Source organism: Xenopus laevis, chromosome 2S, assembly GCF_017654675.1.
Source record: "Xenopus laevis strain J_2021 chromosome 2S, Xenopus_laevis_v10.1, whole genome shotgun sequence".
In the NCBI taxonomy this organism is placed as follows: Eukaryota; Metazoa; Chordata; class Amphibia; order Anura; family Pipidae; genus Xenopus; species Xenopus laevis.
Window position 1 is genome coordinate 16,925,634 of NC_054374.1, and position 16,302 is coordinate 16,941,935.

The following is a 16,302-nucleotide window of genomic DNA, read 5'->3' on the forward strand; positions in this document are numbered from 1 at the left end:
CTGGAGGGGCTGAGCCGGAAGATAATCTCAGTCCGTGTATGGCTAGATTAAGAAGACCTCATATAGACCTCATTTATTTCTCTCTCTTGGGAAAAGAATCACAGTCTCACTAATGGGGCAGTAACCATTAGTAACTAATGAGAATGTTTCTTCTTTAGTCTTGCTGCAGCTGAATAATCAAGAGAGAACGAATGATCAGTGTAAATATAAGGTTGCTAAAGAGCCATTTACATGGAAATGCCACATTTCAGGTCACTGACTGTCACCTTCAGTGCTGGGAGCTCTTTGGATTGTTGGCAACGGCCTCAGGGATTCACAACTTACAATAATAATGTTTGTGACCCGTTGATACTTCTTATCTGTTTGGAAGCCATCAATGAATGAAGTCCTACAGGCTCAAATAGCAGCAAAGATTCTAAAATGCTCTACATCAACCAACGCAACCAAAGCAGAGGACATCTTTCTGGAGGAAGCTGGGACCAGAACAGTGTCCCCACAGAGAAGGTACTAGTTTGGTTTTGCACAACTATACTTCTGTTACAGCTAAATGGCTGGATTATAAAAGCCACAGACTGGCTCAAGGCTACAAAGGAATCAGTTTTCACAGCAATTCTTCACGGGATAAGCTGCTCATTGTTTTGTGCCTGAGCGAGTAAATATCCCAGCACAGAAGGGTAAAACCTCTTTGCTAAGGATTTTGCTTTTCAATATTGTAGAGTGAGATACTTATTTTTTCAGGAATTTAAGGGTGGTGCTAGAGCTGTGGGTTCCTAGAATAAACTTAATGACCCACTACGACATGGTCAAATGCACGCATGCAAAATTTTGTGAGACTAGACATTGCAAACACTATTTTGTGCGACTGCTTATCTCCTTATTCGGGCCCTCTTATACTTGCCTTATCCGCAGGTTTGATAAATAACTTTGTATTTCATGCTAAAAAGTTGATATGATGGAATAAATTCTTGCAGTGGACACGTTCCCAACAAATCTATAAATAAATGAACCCAGGGAAATCACTGCTGCAGAACTGAGAGATCTGTCTAAGAAAGGGAATGAATCTCAGCCTTGACATAGGACAAAGCAGTCCATTAAAATTGAGGAACTTGCTTATAAAAACAGCAGCGTCACCACAGAGAAGCTAAAACAGCAACTGCTGGGCTTAATTTACTCTGGGCTTAATTTACTCAGAAACCGTCTTTTCCTTACTGTATAGAGGGCTTAGCATATAAACAGGATACAGAGACTGCACTCATGGTGTACGGGGGTTGTCTTATGAGTTATAAAGCTTTGTTAGCACTATTGGTTAAAGCTTTGTTAGCACTATTGGTTAAAGTGGATGGAAATAAGGTAAGTGAATGCATTTTCGAATGAAGTCGCAGCATTGATCCAACGCAACAAGACTGCGGTGGATGCAGACGCTGCACCTGAATCTTAACAGTCATGTCGCGTTGGATCATCGATGTGACTTCATTCCGACATTTTGTCACATCGTGACGGATTGCGCCGAAAACGTCAGTGTAGTCCTGCCCTTATAGTGGCATTTAAATATGTGAGCTGTCAATCAAATATTACCTGCCCCACCTCTATGCCTGAGGCATAGAGGTGGGGCAGTCAATTACTCTCCCTTTCCATTCACCATAATTATTGGGCTTCAAGGAGTATCTAGTGGACAAAATCATTCACTTTCCTTCCAACTTCAACCCAGATGGTAAGAACAACCAAACTGGCCAGAATGTGTCCAGCATCAGAGTTAAGGTGGCCATAGACGCAAAGATCCGCTCGTTTGGTATCTTTCCCCGATATGCCATTAACGAGCATGGCTATATTGGGGGTAATCTTATTGTTCGGCCGAACGATCCGATTATGATGCGCAATGGGCTCCGGTCGGGTCAAAATCAACCCTGACCGATCGACCAAACGACCGATCTCCGCCGGACGAAAGATATCGGCACACTCCACACACGATACGAAAATCGTACGAATCCTCGATTTGCACGATAGGATCTGTGTGTCTATGGCCACCTTAATGGTGAACAGGGTAATTTGCTACTATTTTGCACAGTGAACGAAACTGTCCTCACTCTGTGTGAGCACAAGAGATTATAAACCACATCTGCACACACTTCAAGCTCTTGTCACACACACATAATAAAAAGCAGTGATCATAAGTGAGCCATGCACCTACTGAACAGGCATCTTAACCACTCACACTGCTCTCAATATGGGTTAATAAATATTTTATTTCCAGGTGCTGGAGCACCAGCTAGACCCTTTAAATGTAAATAAAATATTTTCACTACATGGTCTCACTTGCCCTTTAAAGCAAAGCACTGAAAATGTAAAGGTGACATTTTATGCCTGGGAAAAATATGCAGGAACTGTGAACGCTGTTCAAGGCACAGATCACATGCATAAGATTTAAGGCGGCCAAAAAAGGTTTTATTGTCTGCTATACTCTCTTACCGGTACTTCTCGAGCAACATGGGACTCAAAGGTATAGGATAGGAATCATAGAATACTTTCTTTAGACTTTTCCGAGCCATTTGCCTCTCTGACAGCTCTGAACTACAATTCTCCAGCATGTTAGGGTTGTGGCAGTTGAAATACTGAACCTCTGAAGATTGAAGGTAACAATAGAGAGAGTCACATGGCCACACAACTGGTCATGTGCAAAGAATCTGCTCAACTCGCACTCTATGGGTGGGCCCCAAGGTGACAGTTTTGACGGGAGAAGCGGAGTTCACACCCTCAAATAAAAACATGTCACACTGGAATGAATTAGCTTTGTTCAGATTGACATATCACTGTAGATCTGTTGCATCAAATTTGAGACCACCTAATGCCTCCCATCACAACTGGCAGCTGCCTTAACTGCCACCTTGGTGTGCAGTTAAAGGAACAGTTCAGTGTGAAAATAAAAACTGTGCAAAATAAAAAATGTATCTAATATAGATAGTTAGTTAGGCAAAAATGTAATGTATAAAGGCTGGAATGAGTGGATGTGTAACATAATAACCAGAACACTACTTCCTGCTTTTCAGCTCTCTAACTCTGAGTTAGTCAGCAACTTGAAGGGGGCCACATGGGACATATCTGTTCAGTGAGTTTGCAATTGATCCTCAGCATTCAGCTCAGATTCAAAAGCAACAGTTATGACCCATGTGGCCTCCCCTCAAGTCTTTGATTGGTTACTGCCTGGTAACCAGGGTAACCAATCAGGGGAAAGCAAGAGAGCTGAAAAGTAGGAAGTAATGTTCTGGCTATTATGTTCCACATCCAGTCACTCCAGCCTTTATACATTACATTTTGGCTAACTAACTATATTAGAAACATTATTTATTTAGCACAGCCTATCTTTTTACCCAGTTTTTATTTTTACACTGAACAATTCCTTTAAGGAACATGCGGTGCATATGGTAATGTGGATAAGAAGAATTAGGTTTGGATCCAAAATATAATATGCAGTGGTGTAACTATAATGTAGCAGATGTTGTGCTAGAGGGTCCATGAGGAATGGGGGGCCCCAGGAGGGCTACTGTCTAAGACAGTAATAATGCAATTCTTGCATAAGAAGTCTGATATCTCTCAGGCTGTAAAACATCATCCCACTGGCAAAACTAACACCTCCTCCAGATCAGTATTCTTGGTCATAACGAGGCAAAAAGATTTAAAAAGAAAAAAAAACACTTTAAGGAATAATAAATCCTGAAGGCATTGCACTAACAGCAAAGTCACTCCTGCCCAGCACGCTATCAGTCGCTGGCAACCCTCATTATGGAAGCCAGCACTCCCTGCTTACCCCCCAGTCAACTTAACTGCCGTGGGGATGCTGGGAGTTGTAGTTGAGGAACAGCCAGGACAATAAATGCTGCCTGATTCTAAAACAGATATATATAATCATATATCTTGACAACGGTCCCTAGAGGATCGAAACGCGTTGATGTCTCAATTTGTTTTGTGATGCAGTAAAGCATTATATTTGCTTCTATCATTCTATCAGCTCTTATCTGTGAGTGCTTTCTCTCTACAGAATATATATATATATATATATATATATATATATATATATATATATATATATATATATAAATAAATTATCCAGCCTTTTTTAAATTCATTAATAGGAGAAGGAACTGCCATATAGGTTTCCCCAAATAACTCTGCTGCAAACACAAGCAATATGATAAATATATATATATAAAGAAAAAGAAAAAAATATTCTGTAGGCAAAAATACACTATATCTTTAAAGACCACTTAAGGGTAACTAGAGGAAAAATAAGTCGTACCTTATTTCTAGGTTAACCTCTCCCCTTATATTACTAACCGGCTAAATAAATACTGGCAGGAGGAGAATTGCCAAAAGGCTTGTGCTTCTGGGCTGACTCTATGTCAGGTTAGACAAAACACAACTGAATTGAGTCACAAATCATAGCATTATAGTGCAGCGCTGTCACAGCACTCCCTCTTCTGCACTACAATTCCCAGCAAGCACCACAAAACAGTGAAACACGATGCAATCCAACAAAACCAAAGACATTGCAGTTTGAAATATTGGGAAAACACAATCAAATACAATTATTGGTCATTTTATTGCAAAAATAACCTCAACTGGAGAAGGGGTGCTCCGCGCTGCAATGAATCCATTGGAAAACCACAGGCAACGATCAAATATATACTGAACAGGAAAACCTCCTGCATACTAATAAGGCAAGAAATTATAAGAAACCTACCAATGTTTTTTCCTTTTTATAATGGTTGGACCTTTTCCAGGGAGTGAATCTTTTTGGCTGAACCCTAACAGGGCGGTGGTATTTATACAATACACGTGTGACAATGGTATCTTAATGGCACGAGCTGGGCATGGTCTAGGGTTGCCACCTCACCCCTTTAAAACTGAACACATATGGAATCCACAGCCTGCATGTCTACATAGCAATTCATGTAGATGCACGCTTGCAGACTGAACTGATTTATATGCAGCCATGCATCATGCATCTAAATGAATTGCTAATTAGTCATGCAGGCTGTGGATTCCATATAAGTTTGGTTTTAAAAGGGTGACGTGGCTACCCTAGCATGGTCTCTATAATAAATTCCATGTTACAGAATAATACCACTAAGTTATAGGCATGAGCTGGGCACTGGCTCATATAAAGCCTCCATGTTACAGAATAATGCCACTAGAGTTATAGGTATGAGTTGGGTACAGTCTCATATAAAGCCTCCATGTTACAGAATAATGCCACTGAGTTATAGGCCTAAGCTGGGCACAGTCACATATACAGCCTCCATGTTACAGAATAATGCCACTGAGTTATAGGCATGAGCTGGGCACTATCTCATATACAGCCTCCATGTTACAGAATAATGCCACTAGAGTTATAGCCATGAGCTAGGCACTGTCTCATATAGAGCCTCCATGTTACAGAATTATGCCACGGAGTTTTATGCATGAGCTGGGCACTGGCTCATATTCAGACTCCATGTTATAAAATAATGTCCCTGAGTTATAGGCATGAGCTGGGCACTGGCTCATATTCAGACTCCATGTTATAAAATAATGTCCCTGAGTTATAGGCATGAGCTGGGCACTGTCTCATATACAGACTCCATGTTATAAAATAATGCCCCTGAGTTATAGGCATGAGCTGGGCACTGTCTCATATTCAGACTCCATGTTATAAAATAATGTCCCTGAGTTATAGGCATGAGCTGGGCACTGTCTCATATACAGACTCCATGTTATAAAATAATGTCCCTGAGTTATAGGCATGAGCTGGGCACTATCTCATATACAGCCTCCATGTTACAGAATAATGCCACTAGAGTTATAGCCATGAGCTGGGCACTGTCTCATATAGAGCCTCCATGTTACAGAATTATGCCACTAGAGTTATAGCCATGAGCTGGGCACTGTCTCATATAGAGCCTCCATGTTACAGAATTATGCCACGGAGTTTTATGCATGAGCTGGGCACTGTCTCATATTCAGACTCCATGTTATAAAATAATGTCCCTGAGTTATAGGCATGAGCTGGGCACTGTCTCATATACAGACTCCATGTTATAAAATAATGTCCCTGAGTTATAGGCATGAGCTGGGCACTATCTCATATACAGCCTCCATGTTACAGAATAATGCCACTAGAGTTATAGCCATGAGCTGGGCACTGTCTCATATAGAGCCTCCATGTTACAGAATTATGCCACTAGAGTTATAGCCATGAGCTGGGCACTGTCTCATATAGAGCCTCCATGTTACAGAATTATGCCACGGAGTTTTATGCATGAGCTGGGCACTGTCTCATATTCAGACTCCATGTTATAAAATAATGTCCCTGAGTTATAGGCATGAGCTGGGCACTGTCTCATATACAGACTCCATGTTATAAAATAATGCCACTGAGTTATAGGCATGAGCTGGGCACTGTCTCATATACAGACTCCATGTTACAGAATAATGTTACAGAATGAAAGGGATGAATGGAAAAGCTTCCAAACACCTAGCGGTGGGAGAATTTCTATGCAGCACTGCAAAGACGCCATCTTCTCCGTCTTAATCTTTTCTTCAGTCAAATCCTTTTATCTAAGGCTTCTCATTCCCACCCTAAGGAACAGCCTGTAGCCTCCCCCGCACCCCCCCCCCCCCTTACGGAGCCTCCTTGCAGAGAATTGGTTCAATCGTGAGTCTATTTATCAAAGGGTGCTGTGGGTGTTCAGAATATCCCCCTGCCCTGTCTTATTTATCGGGCATCCCCATTGATCCCACCCGATGCAGCCAGTGCACAACAAGGACTGATAAATAAGGTGGGGGGGGGGAATTTTAAGACAAGGTGTGATCCCTACTGCTTGAGTGACACACACACTGGCACGGATATTGATCCAGGAGACAGATACCTGGCTACATGTCTGAGACGGGCAGACGTGGGAGAGGGCAGGTACAAGTGAGGCATCCACATGCAAGAGACACCCACATGCAAGAGACATCCACAACACCCTCCCTACCCCATTGCCAAGGTGTTGCCAGGGGAGGAGGTGCTGCTGAGTAAGAGTGTCTCAGTTATAACACAGCTACAGTCATACCTGCCTTGAAACTGCCAGTACCAGCCGCCGACACTTGGCATCATAATTACTTAATCCTCAGATGGAGCTCGTAGGCTGGGGGGGGAACCGACTGCCAGTTCATAGATTTTTTTTTCTGATGTTAAATAGAATTCTTCCCTGGTCTGCCCTCACCCACCCACCTCTTTGGTTTATGGGGGATGGGGGGGGTCACTGATGTGACCTGCAGTCTATTCATCACAATGGAAGTGCCAGGGTTGGAGCATCTCCAGGGGAAGCACATGAGGGATCCTGATGAAGGCATGAGTTTGCCCTATGCCAATGGGTATTGTTGAATCTCATGGGGTGCCAGTTAACCCATGACAAGCTCTGTGCCACCCAGTCTGCTTCACTTGTATAATAATCCCATTCATTACAATATCAGTATCAGCCCCTGTATAATGGCAGTGAGTAATGGTGGGAGCTAAAGTGCCAGCTGGAGCTTGGGATGACAGTTTGGGGGGTACAAAGGCAAAGCAAGGTGTAAGCCGGCGGCACTGCATCAAATCCCAGCTCCCAATCCCTCCCTCTCCGACCCATTATTACCTCCAGCGCCAGCGCTCCAGCAGTCAGCACGAGCAGCGTAATATGAGGCAGCATGGCTGCGGCTCCACCGACGATCGACCCTCAATATCCGCGCTCACCGGCAGCTGAATAGTAAAACGGAAACCGCCGAGACACAAAGCCGATTTCCTCCGAGCTGCTGATCGGGACTGAACGGCACAAGGGAGGGCACAGCCACACTCACATCCAAAGGCTGCGTCAGCTGATCCGGCCCATTGGTCCGCGCTCTCTACAAACCCCCTGCTGGAAAAGGTTGGGTACTGCCGGCAAACTGATACAGTTACGCACTGATGGGAGACCCTGCTGGACATTCTCAGGTACTGCAGTCTTGTACTTTACACGCTGAGTCGCCTTCGGGAGCCCCTGCAGGATGGAATTAGGTACTGCAGGCTGATACCGCACAGTGGGATTGTAGAAGGGGCAGTGTCTATAAAGCGCCACCCGGGTCTCCTATATTACCTGACTGTTTACAGTTCACAAGCCTTTCCTACAGGGAGTGAGAGCTGATCAGCTGCTAGTCGCTACACTTATAATTAATGTTCTTCCTTTGTCTGTGCAGCTGCTGGTTACACTGGAGGCCCAACCCCAGCATCAGAAGGTCGGGGGTCCCCTGGATGGGGAGGAGGACAAATGAATATTATATGGGTATGAATATAGTTGTCATTTTTCTTGATTTGTCTGATATACATCCAGTGTTGGACTGGGACACCAGGGGCCCACCAAAAAACCTTAGAGCAGGGGCCCACCAAAGAACCTTAGACCAGGGACCCACCAAAAACCTTAGACCAGGGGCCCACCAAAAAACCTTAGACCAGGGGCCCACCAAAAAACAGACCAGGGCCCACCAAAAAACCTTAGACCAGGGGCCCACCAAAAAACAGACCAGGGGCCCACCAAAAAACCTTAGACCAGGGGCCCGCCAAAAAACCTTAGACCAGGGATCGACCAAAGAACCTTAGACCAGGGGCCCCCCAAAAAACCTTAGACCAGGGGCCCAACAAAAAACTTTAGACCAGGGGCCCACCATAAAACCTTAGACCAGGGGCCCACCAAAAAGCCTTAGACCAGGGGCCCACCAAAAAACCTTAGACCAGGGGCCCACCAAAAAACCTTAGACCAGGGACCCACCAAAGAACCTTAGACCAGGGGCCCACCAAAGAACCTTAGACCAGGGGCCCACCAAAAAACCTTAGACCAGGGGCCCACCAAAGACTGTATATATATACAGTCAATGGGGTGGCACACCGCTTGCTAGTTCTATACCTGGGGGCCCGGTAAAATAATATGTAGTACAGAAATGACCAGCAACACCAGGGTTTCAGTGAAAAAACAATATATTCACATGTGCATATGTATCCAACGTGACGTTTCGGTCCTCTCAGGAACCTTTCTCAAGGCAACCACACCTCTCATTACAACAAGTTTAAATAGCCAATGGTGAATAACCAATTAGGGAAGTGACATCACCTGATCAAAGTGGTCAGCGCAATTTAAATATTTCAAATATTTTAAAAGCTATACAAAGACGTATAAAATCCACACTAGTTATTACTAATTATCAAAGGTGATTAAGATACAGTTGTAATATCATGTAAAATTTTAAAAGACGAAAACCAGTAAAGTATTGTGAATCCTGTGTATACAAAGTGCAATGTGCAATAAAAATATAGAATAATATATACATCTGTATCTAGTCTAACATGGCTCAAGACCCCTATCCTGGATACCCCAAGAGGGGGGAATATGCAGCGTATGTTGCTCCAGAGGGAGGCTTTTTGGACATATGAATTAGACTGTGTGGCCCCAAAGGGCCTAAATGCGGCATTGCAGTTAAATTGTTTTTTATCCACAGGATAAGTAGATAGGCTACAGGAACTGACCAATATGGCCTATATATTCCCTTGATATGTTCGTATAGGATTTATGATAAATGCATTTACTATAGATTTGTCTGATGGAAACTGTGTAGTTGGATACTGGATAATATGGATAATTAACATGAGCATAATTTAAGGAGGGGTCATATTCCAGAACTTCCTAGAAGATAGATTCCATACATATATTATCAGTTTGTATTTGTCTCCTCATTGTGCAGGACTGACAAATAAAGCAACACACTATTTTTAGCTCATCCTTTTTTTTTATAGCAGAACCTGGTTCTGACCTGTCTACCAAGGGAATTGGGAGCTACTCAAGAAAGAATCCGGGACACCCTCTCTGTTTTGCCTCCCAGCCTCCAGCCTGTGCAAGTGCATAAGCCGAGAACAAAGCTCTCTGTCAGCACTTTATGTTCTCGGAGTGTGTTTTGCCCTAAACCAAATATTACCGTTCAAGGAGTATAAATGATGCAACAGTCTAGGAGTAAGTGAGCAGAAATATTGTTCCATAAACACTAACAAGGAAAATGGAATCCCATAATACCCTTTAAGGGTCATGTGCGCTCAGCCGTTTATCTGGATAAATACCTTTTTTATTTAGCAATTTCATGAACGATCATAGAACTGTGGGTGACCTTCTTTAAAGAAATTATTAAATCGTATTGTTGATATAGAGATTGTAAGGATCCGCTTCCACGTTCCTTCCGGCGCAGGCGCAGGCACGCTCATCGGGGAACCGATGCGCGTCAGCGCGCAGCGTTGGACGCCGGCGACGGACGCCGGCGCGAAGGCGCCGGCGACGGTCGCCGACGCAGGGGCGTCAGCGACGGACGCCGATGACGGACGCACTGACGTCAGCTGTGCGACGCCAGCGTGATGACGCCAGTTTGGCGCCAAATAAGCTCTATTTAATCCTAACCAGTACTGTGACTCCTTGCCTGGTTATTAGGTTATTTGACTGAAACCCTAGCATTGTATTCTACTGATCTTCTGTGTTTGACCTCAGCTTGTTCCCGGATTGTTTATTGCCGCCTGCCCTGATCTTCTTGCCTGACCTCGTTTACGACTCTTCGCTGCCTGCCCCGACCTCGGCCTGTCTGACTTCGCTTCTGCCTGAACCCTCTGTACTTCGCTTCGGTTAGTCTCATTGGCTACTCGTCACTTCACTTCTCCCTGTTCCACTCCAGGTGGGTTAGTGTTGTGCGAGGCGCTTGTGGGTTAGTGTTCTACAAGTTCCTGCTCCTTCTTCGTTGGATCAGACGGTAAGCCTGACAGAGATTTATTAGGTGAGTACAGTTAAATGTTCCTGTAGAACTGTACAGGGGATTACCTGTGGCAGGGAACTTTTTTTGGTTTTACCCCTCCTTAGAGGTCTAACCTTTCGACAGGGACCCCTTTAGTTCCTAAAAATGTTACAGATAGATTGAAGGATCATTGATGTATCAAGAATCCAAGAATAACTCTCATAGTATATACATGTATTCCTAAATCTCACTGGTTGGTTGACCTTCAGGTTGGCTCTCGGCAATAGCCTATCTTCCCAAATAAGCTTTCAGGCTGAGTTCCCTGAAACCCCGCCACTATTCCAGGCCTTACCAGAGGGGCAAGCCCCCCAGTTTGGGCAATTATATCGGGTTCACCTTTTCCTTCTGTTCCAATATATACAGTATCATGGTATTAGCAATTGTTGTTACTTCTACTTTGGTGATATCAGGCCATGCACATCCTACTAGTTTCTTCTAACACAATAGGAGGATTATGAAAAGTAATAAGCTAGGGTGTGCTCCAGGTATCCAGAAATAATGGAAGCCATTTGCCCAGCACTTCTTTATGTCTTGAGATTTCTGATTGTATTGAGCATTTTTATTATGTGTACGTTCTCTCAATGGCACAGTCCAATACACATAGATATAGCACAGACCCTTTCTATAGGCTGGAATGCATTACAGATCAATGTGTTTGATTTCTTTAACCTCACAGTGACCTGACTTTTTTTTTCGCCCGGAGTCCGAGCCAATTATGTAATTGGGATACTGAGCAGCAGTGACTCTCTGATATGGCCATGTTGTGACAGATCCGTTATACCCTTCATCTATGTCAGAGTGGAACAGATGTTTCACTGCACATTCTCATGAAAGAGCTGCCTTGGCATATTTATAAAGCTGTGTATAAAAAGTACAATTCACGTTGTCGCTTTAACACCACGGCATAACATGTAAAATTATCTGTGTTTACAGAACGGTGTCTTTAATCGTGGCTAGTATTTTGCTGCGTGACAAATCTGACCTAAACAAAGAGGTGTATACTGGAATAGTTTTAGCAAAAGGCTGCTCTCTACCCACCAATTTACACCAGATTAGCATGCCAGAAAGGATGAGTAAATGTCAGATTCCCAAACTGTCAATGCTCTCTACCTTCAAGGTAGCATAAAATATGTACATTGATCTACAATCATTGACCAAATCTTTGTTGAGCCCAAGGCAGTGATAAATGGGCATGATCAGGACTTGGTAGCAGGTGGCAGGGGTCAAAATAAAGACATTTTAGTACAAAATCAGTGTTTTTATGACCAGCTGTTCTCCATTGTGACTTTTGAGTCCCTCATCCTTGATCTAGTACTAGTCCAATTTTGAAAACTTCTGGTCTTGTAAAGTAACTCTGAAACTCAAAGTCTGGTTGAATTATCACCTTTGGGTACATTGATGATGTCTCCTTCCTTTGACATTGTGCCTAAATATATATATATATATATCTGGTTAAATATTATTCTAAGATTGCTTATACCACAAGAACTTCTGCCATTAACTCTGATCAGATCAACATGTAGACTGAGAATTTTCAGGGGTCATTAAACAAGTGGGCAGTAGGGCGGTGGAACTGGAAGGTTTATTCCTTTGTTATAAATAATTCAGAGATGCTTTTGATAAGATGGAAGCAGGCTGAGCTCTCCCCTGGGAAAATATAAGCCCTATTGATTTAGTTACCAGGAGCATGAAATCCTTAAGGAAAAATCTGTTTATTGGAGGCCAAGCTAACAGATGCCTTTTGATGTTAATAGGGCTGACCAAAATAATAATTCCCATCATTACATTTTCTTTAACCTATGACCTTATCCATGTTAGCGTGTAGATAAGTGTATCTAGTAGAATTATGTCAAAGGCAACTGGACATTTAGGGGGTTATTTATTAATGTTTGATTTTTTTCTGTTCAGACTTTTAAAAGGGAAAAACAACATTTTTTCTTAGGAAAAAAAACTTGAATTTTTCAAGATGTATTAAACCCTGAGACTGCTAAAAGTCCACATAATAAAGTTCTCCATCTCAAACCTGCCGAGGTCATGTAGAAGTCAATGGCAGATGTCCCATTTGCAAGTGGAAGATATCATGATCTGTGTTGGGTTTGCGTGCAGTAATCATAATAACTTGTGGTTTTAGGGCAATAATTCAAAAAAGATGGAGTTTTTTAGGTGTCAAAATTCAGATTTTTTTACTATTTTATCTAGAGTTTTTCGTGAAAATGTATAGATAAACACGGTAAAGAAGGATTTTAGTATACACCCACTTTAGAATCCCCCCTGTGCCCCCCTGATGATGGCCCTGGTAAAACCACTCACCACCAGTTGCCTTTGACTTAATCCTACTAGATACTGTATAACATGACCTGGATAAATGAGAATCTTCATAAACATGTACAGTTAGGTCCATAAATATTTGGACAGAAACACCTGTTTTCTAATTTTGGTTCTGTACATTACCACAATGAATTTTAAATGAAACATATCAGATGCAGTTGAACTGCAGACTTTCAGCTTTAATTCAGTGGGTTGAACAAAAAGATTGCATAAAAATGTGAGGAATTAAAGCCAACACAATAACACAATCACAAGGCAATGCTAGCTTAAAGCTCACTTACTGATGTACTGATGGTCATTTAGCAGTTTTGTATTTTATTTAGGAAGTCTCTAAGGTCTCAAGCCAATTAACCTATCTCTACGTTATCAAAGTAATTCAGGGGAGAACTTAGAAACTCCTTGCAGATAATTCTCAAGCCAGGATCAAACCTACAACCTGATATTTGCTTGAAAGTAACTAATGTAGGATAGCACTAATCAGTCAGCAGTTATTGCATTGGAATCACCAAACCCATAGACATTATAAAGTCACATTGACCACTAGAAGTAGACTTCTTAAGTTTATTGTCCATCGGTTGCTATCCTCCACTCACATCAGACCCCGTGAGTTTGCGATCTAGGGTCTCTACCACAGTCACACATACCAGAGTCAATTTTATCGGGAGCCAATTAACCCATCTCTAAGTTTCTGGATTGTGGGAGGAAACCAAAGACAGTCAGGAGAACCTACGCACTCCTTGCAGATAATGCTTTGATCAAACCTAGGACCCGATATTTTCTTGAATCAGAATGACTAATGCAGAAATGCACAAATCTGTCAGCTGTCATTGTATTGGAATTTACCAAACCCTTAGACAATATAAAGTCACGTTAACCAATAGAAGTAGACTTCTTCTGTTCATTGTCCATTTGATCTGGTGCTATTTAGATCAGATATATGTAGACTTAATAGTTACAGTCCCCCTGCTATAGCTCCAGGGAAAAATATAATTTAAATTTCTAATAAAATTTTAGGTTGCACCCCACTGTATGGGAACCTATGGTTTAAGGTTGTGTCCAATTGCTTTTTAATGTCTGTAATGCAGGGTATCCCAACCCGATCACGGCTCGCTTTTCAACCTATAACAGCCGCCTTTGGCTTTGGGAGGAGCCCTCCGGTACTCGGATCCCGCCAGGTCTTAATGTGAGAAGCCCAAGGAGCGGGTTCTGAGCAAACTAGGGAACTGAGCTTGAAGTAGTAAAACGGGAAACAAGACGCATAGTCTAAGGACAGGCAAGGTCGGTAACAGTTAGGCAAATTTAGGAGATAGACCTTTACGTTGGGCAACTTGAAAAGGTACATGGTGCCATTAAATATTTGAATTTCACACCAGCCATGATGACATCAGACCCAGAAATCGTGTCAAACCCAGAAGTGGCTCAAGGCTCAGTTTGACGCACGGGGAAGAGGACGCGGTGGGCGTCCACTGGACTACCAGGTACTTTTCTCAGCGTCAGTAATCCAATACACACGATTTGGAGGTTATTTTAGTAAAAATAATATGATGTCATACAAAGCAGCCTATGAAGCCCCTGGACAAGCTTGGAATTATTAAGGTCTCTTGAAGGGTCACATCTGTGAAGAATTCTGCAGATAAACAGACAGGTCTATATGATATATTGGGCCAGATTCAAAGCAGTGAGAAAAAAGTTTATCACATGAAAACCTTTTTCTTACTAAATTGAATCTGGACCATTATTAGAATTGCTATAGTGTCGTTTGTTAATTTAACATGCCATTCCTTGTGTTCTTTACATGTGTACGGTTTAATTCATGGGCACAACCATGCTCATTCTGTTTTGCTATGGACTAGACAATATTGCTCTTTTCCGTGCCCAGCTCATCCTGAATAGGATTGGTCCTATGAAAAAGCTCCTCTTTAAATGACATATTAGAAGGTTTTGGGTTTCATGCTTTATCAAAAAATGAAAAATACTGAATACATATATAATTGTTTAAAAAAATGTATTTTGTTCAGAATTTATCTACACATTCAGAGACCTGTGTGGCCCACCTGTATCCATGTCTATGTTTGCAAACCCAAGTGCACTTTACCATGATCCAGAAATAAAAGGGCACTGACCATAAATACATCACTTTGCTTGACTTATTACTGGTCAGACATGTTAAGACCTTAGAAATTTGACATTTAAAATATCATTCACATTTCAAATTTTCTTCCAGCGCTGTGACCGTATTTTTCCTCTCTGCTGGAGCTGCCCGAGTGCACTTTAGCAGAACTTCAGGTTAAATGAACGCTCCCAGTTTCTCTTTGACTTTCCCTGATTCAATCTACCCTTGCAAACAAAATCTAAAAATAAAAAAAAGGATTTTATCTTAGTAAAGGGAAATTGATTTATTTTCTTACATCCAACCATGCAAGGCAAAAAAGAAGAGGTGGCAGTACTTGGTTTTAAATCATATTTAACCCACTGATCCCATACAAGAAATTTTTAGAAATTTCAAAGTTAAATTGAAAAATTACCTTTTTATGATTAGTTTACATACCCTTTAACTTTAAGTATATAAAATGTGTATTTTTTTTGCGGGTTGGCACTCAGAGTGCTTCGTTTTCCGAAGTCGCCCGAAGTTGCCTCAAGAGGAAACTTTTGGCGACTTCAGAAAACAAAGCGATCTGAGTGCCATCCCGCTGGAATCTAAATTGCCGGCAATTCGGGATCATATACATTATACATTAGATACTTTTACTCAATTCAGAGTTCATATACATTAGTTTCTTACATGATATCCCTCCTCCCTGGGAAAGCCAACAGTGTTTGCATTTAGTTTAATTGGTAGTTCAACCAAAGAGCTACTGAAGCTACTGAGGCTCTGAGCAGATAAACAGACATAAAATACATTTTCTTGAAAGAGATACAAGACTTATGGGATTCTTTTTTTCCCCTCTGGCATGAGCCTGACCCACATTACTCACTTATGTTCCGTTCATATTAGCAAACACTATGGTGAGATATATTAAAGTCATATATTAAAGGCACCTTATACTTGCTAGTTAAGATAAAGGCTTTTCTTATTGAATCCGGTACATCTACAGGTGAAAGCCCTGCAAGAATCTTGTCCAC

At 42.1% G+C, this 16,302-nt stretch overlaps 1 protein-coding gene across 1 annotated transcript in view; it reads right to left on the minus strand.

Annotated features, from left to right (window-relative positions):
* The window catches only part of app.S (amyloid beta precursor protein S homeolog), a gene marked incomplete at its 3' end in the record, with an annotated part of 132,875 nt that extends 125,081 nt beyond the window's left edge, over positions 1-7,794 (minus strand). The window contains 1 exon segment of the mRNA NM_001086095.1: positions 7,653-7,794. Coding sequence (NP_001079564.1) covers positions 7,653-7,706 — 54 coding nt within the window. The 5' untranslated portion in view covers positions 7,707-7,794.
* Between the last annotated feature and the right edge of the window lie 8,508 nt (positions 7,795-16,302).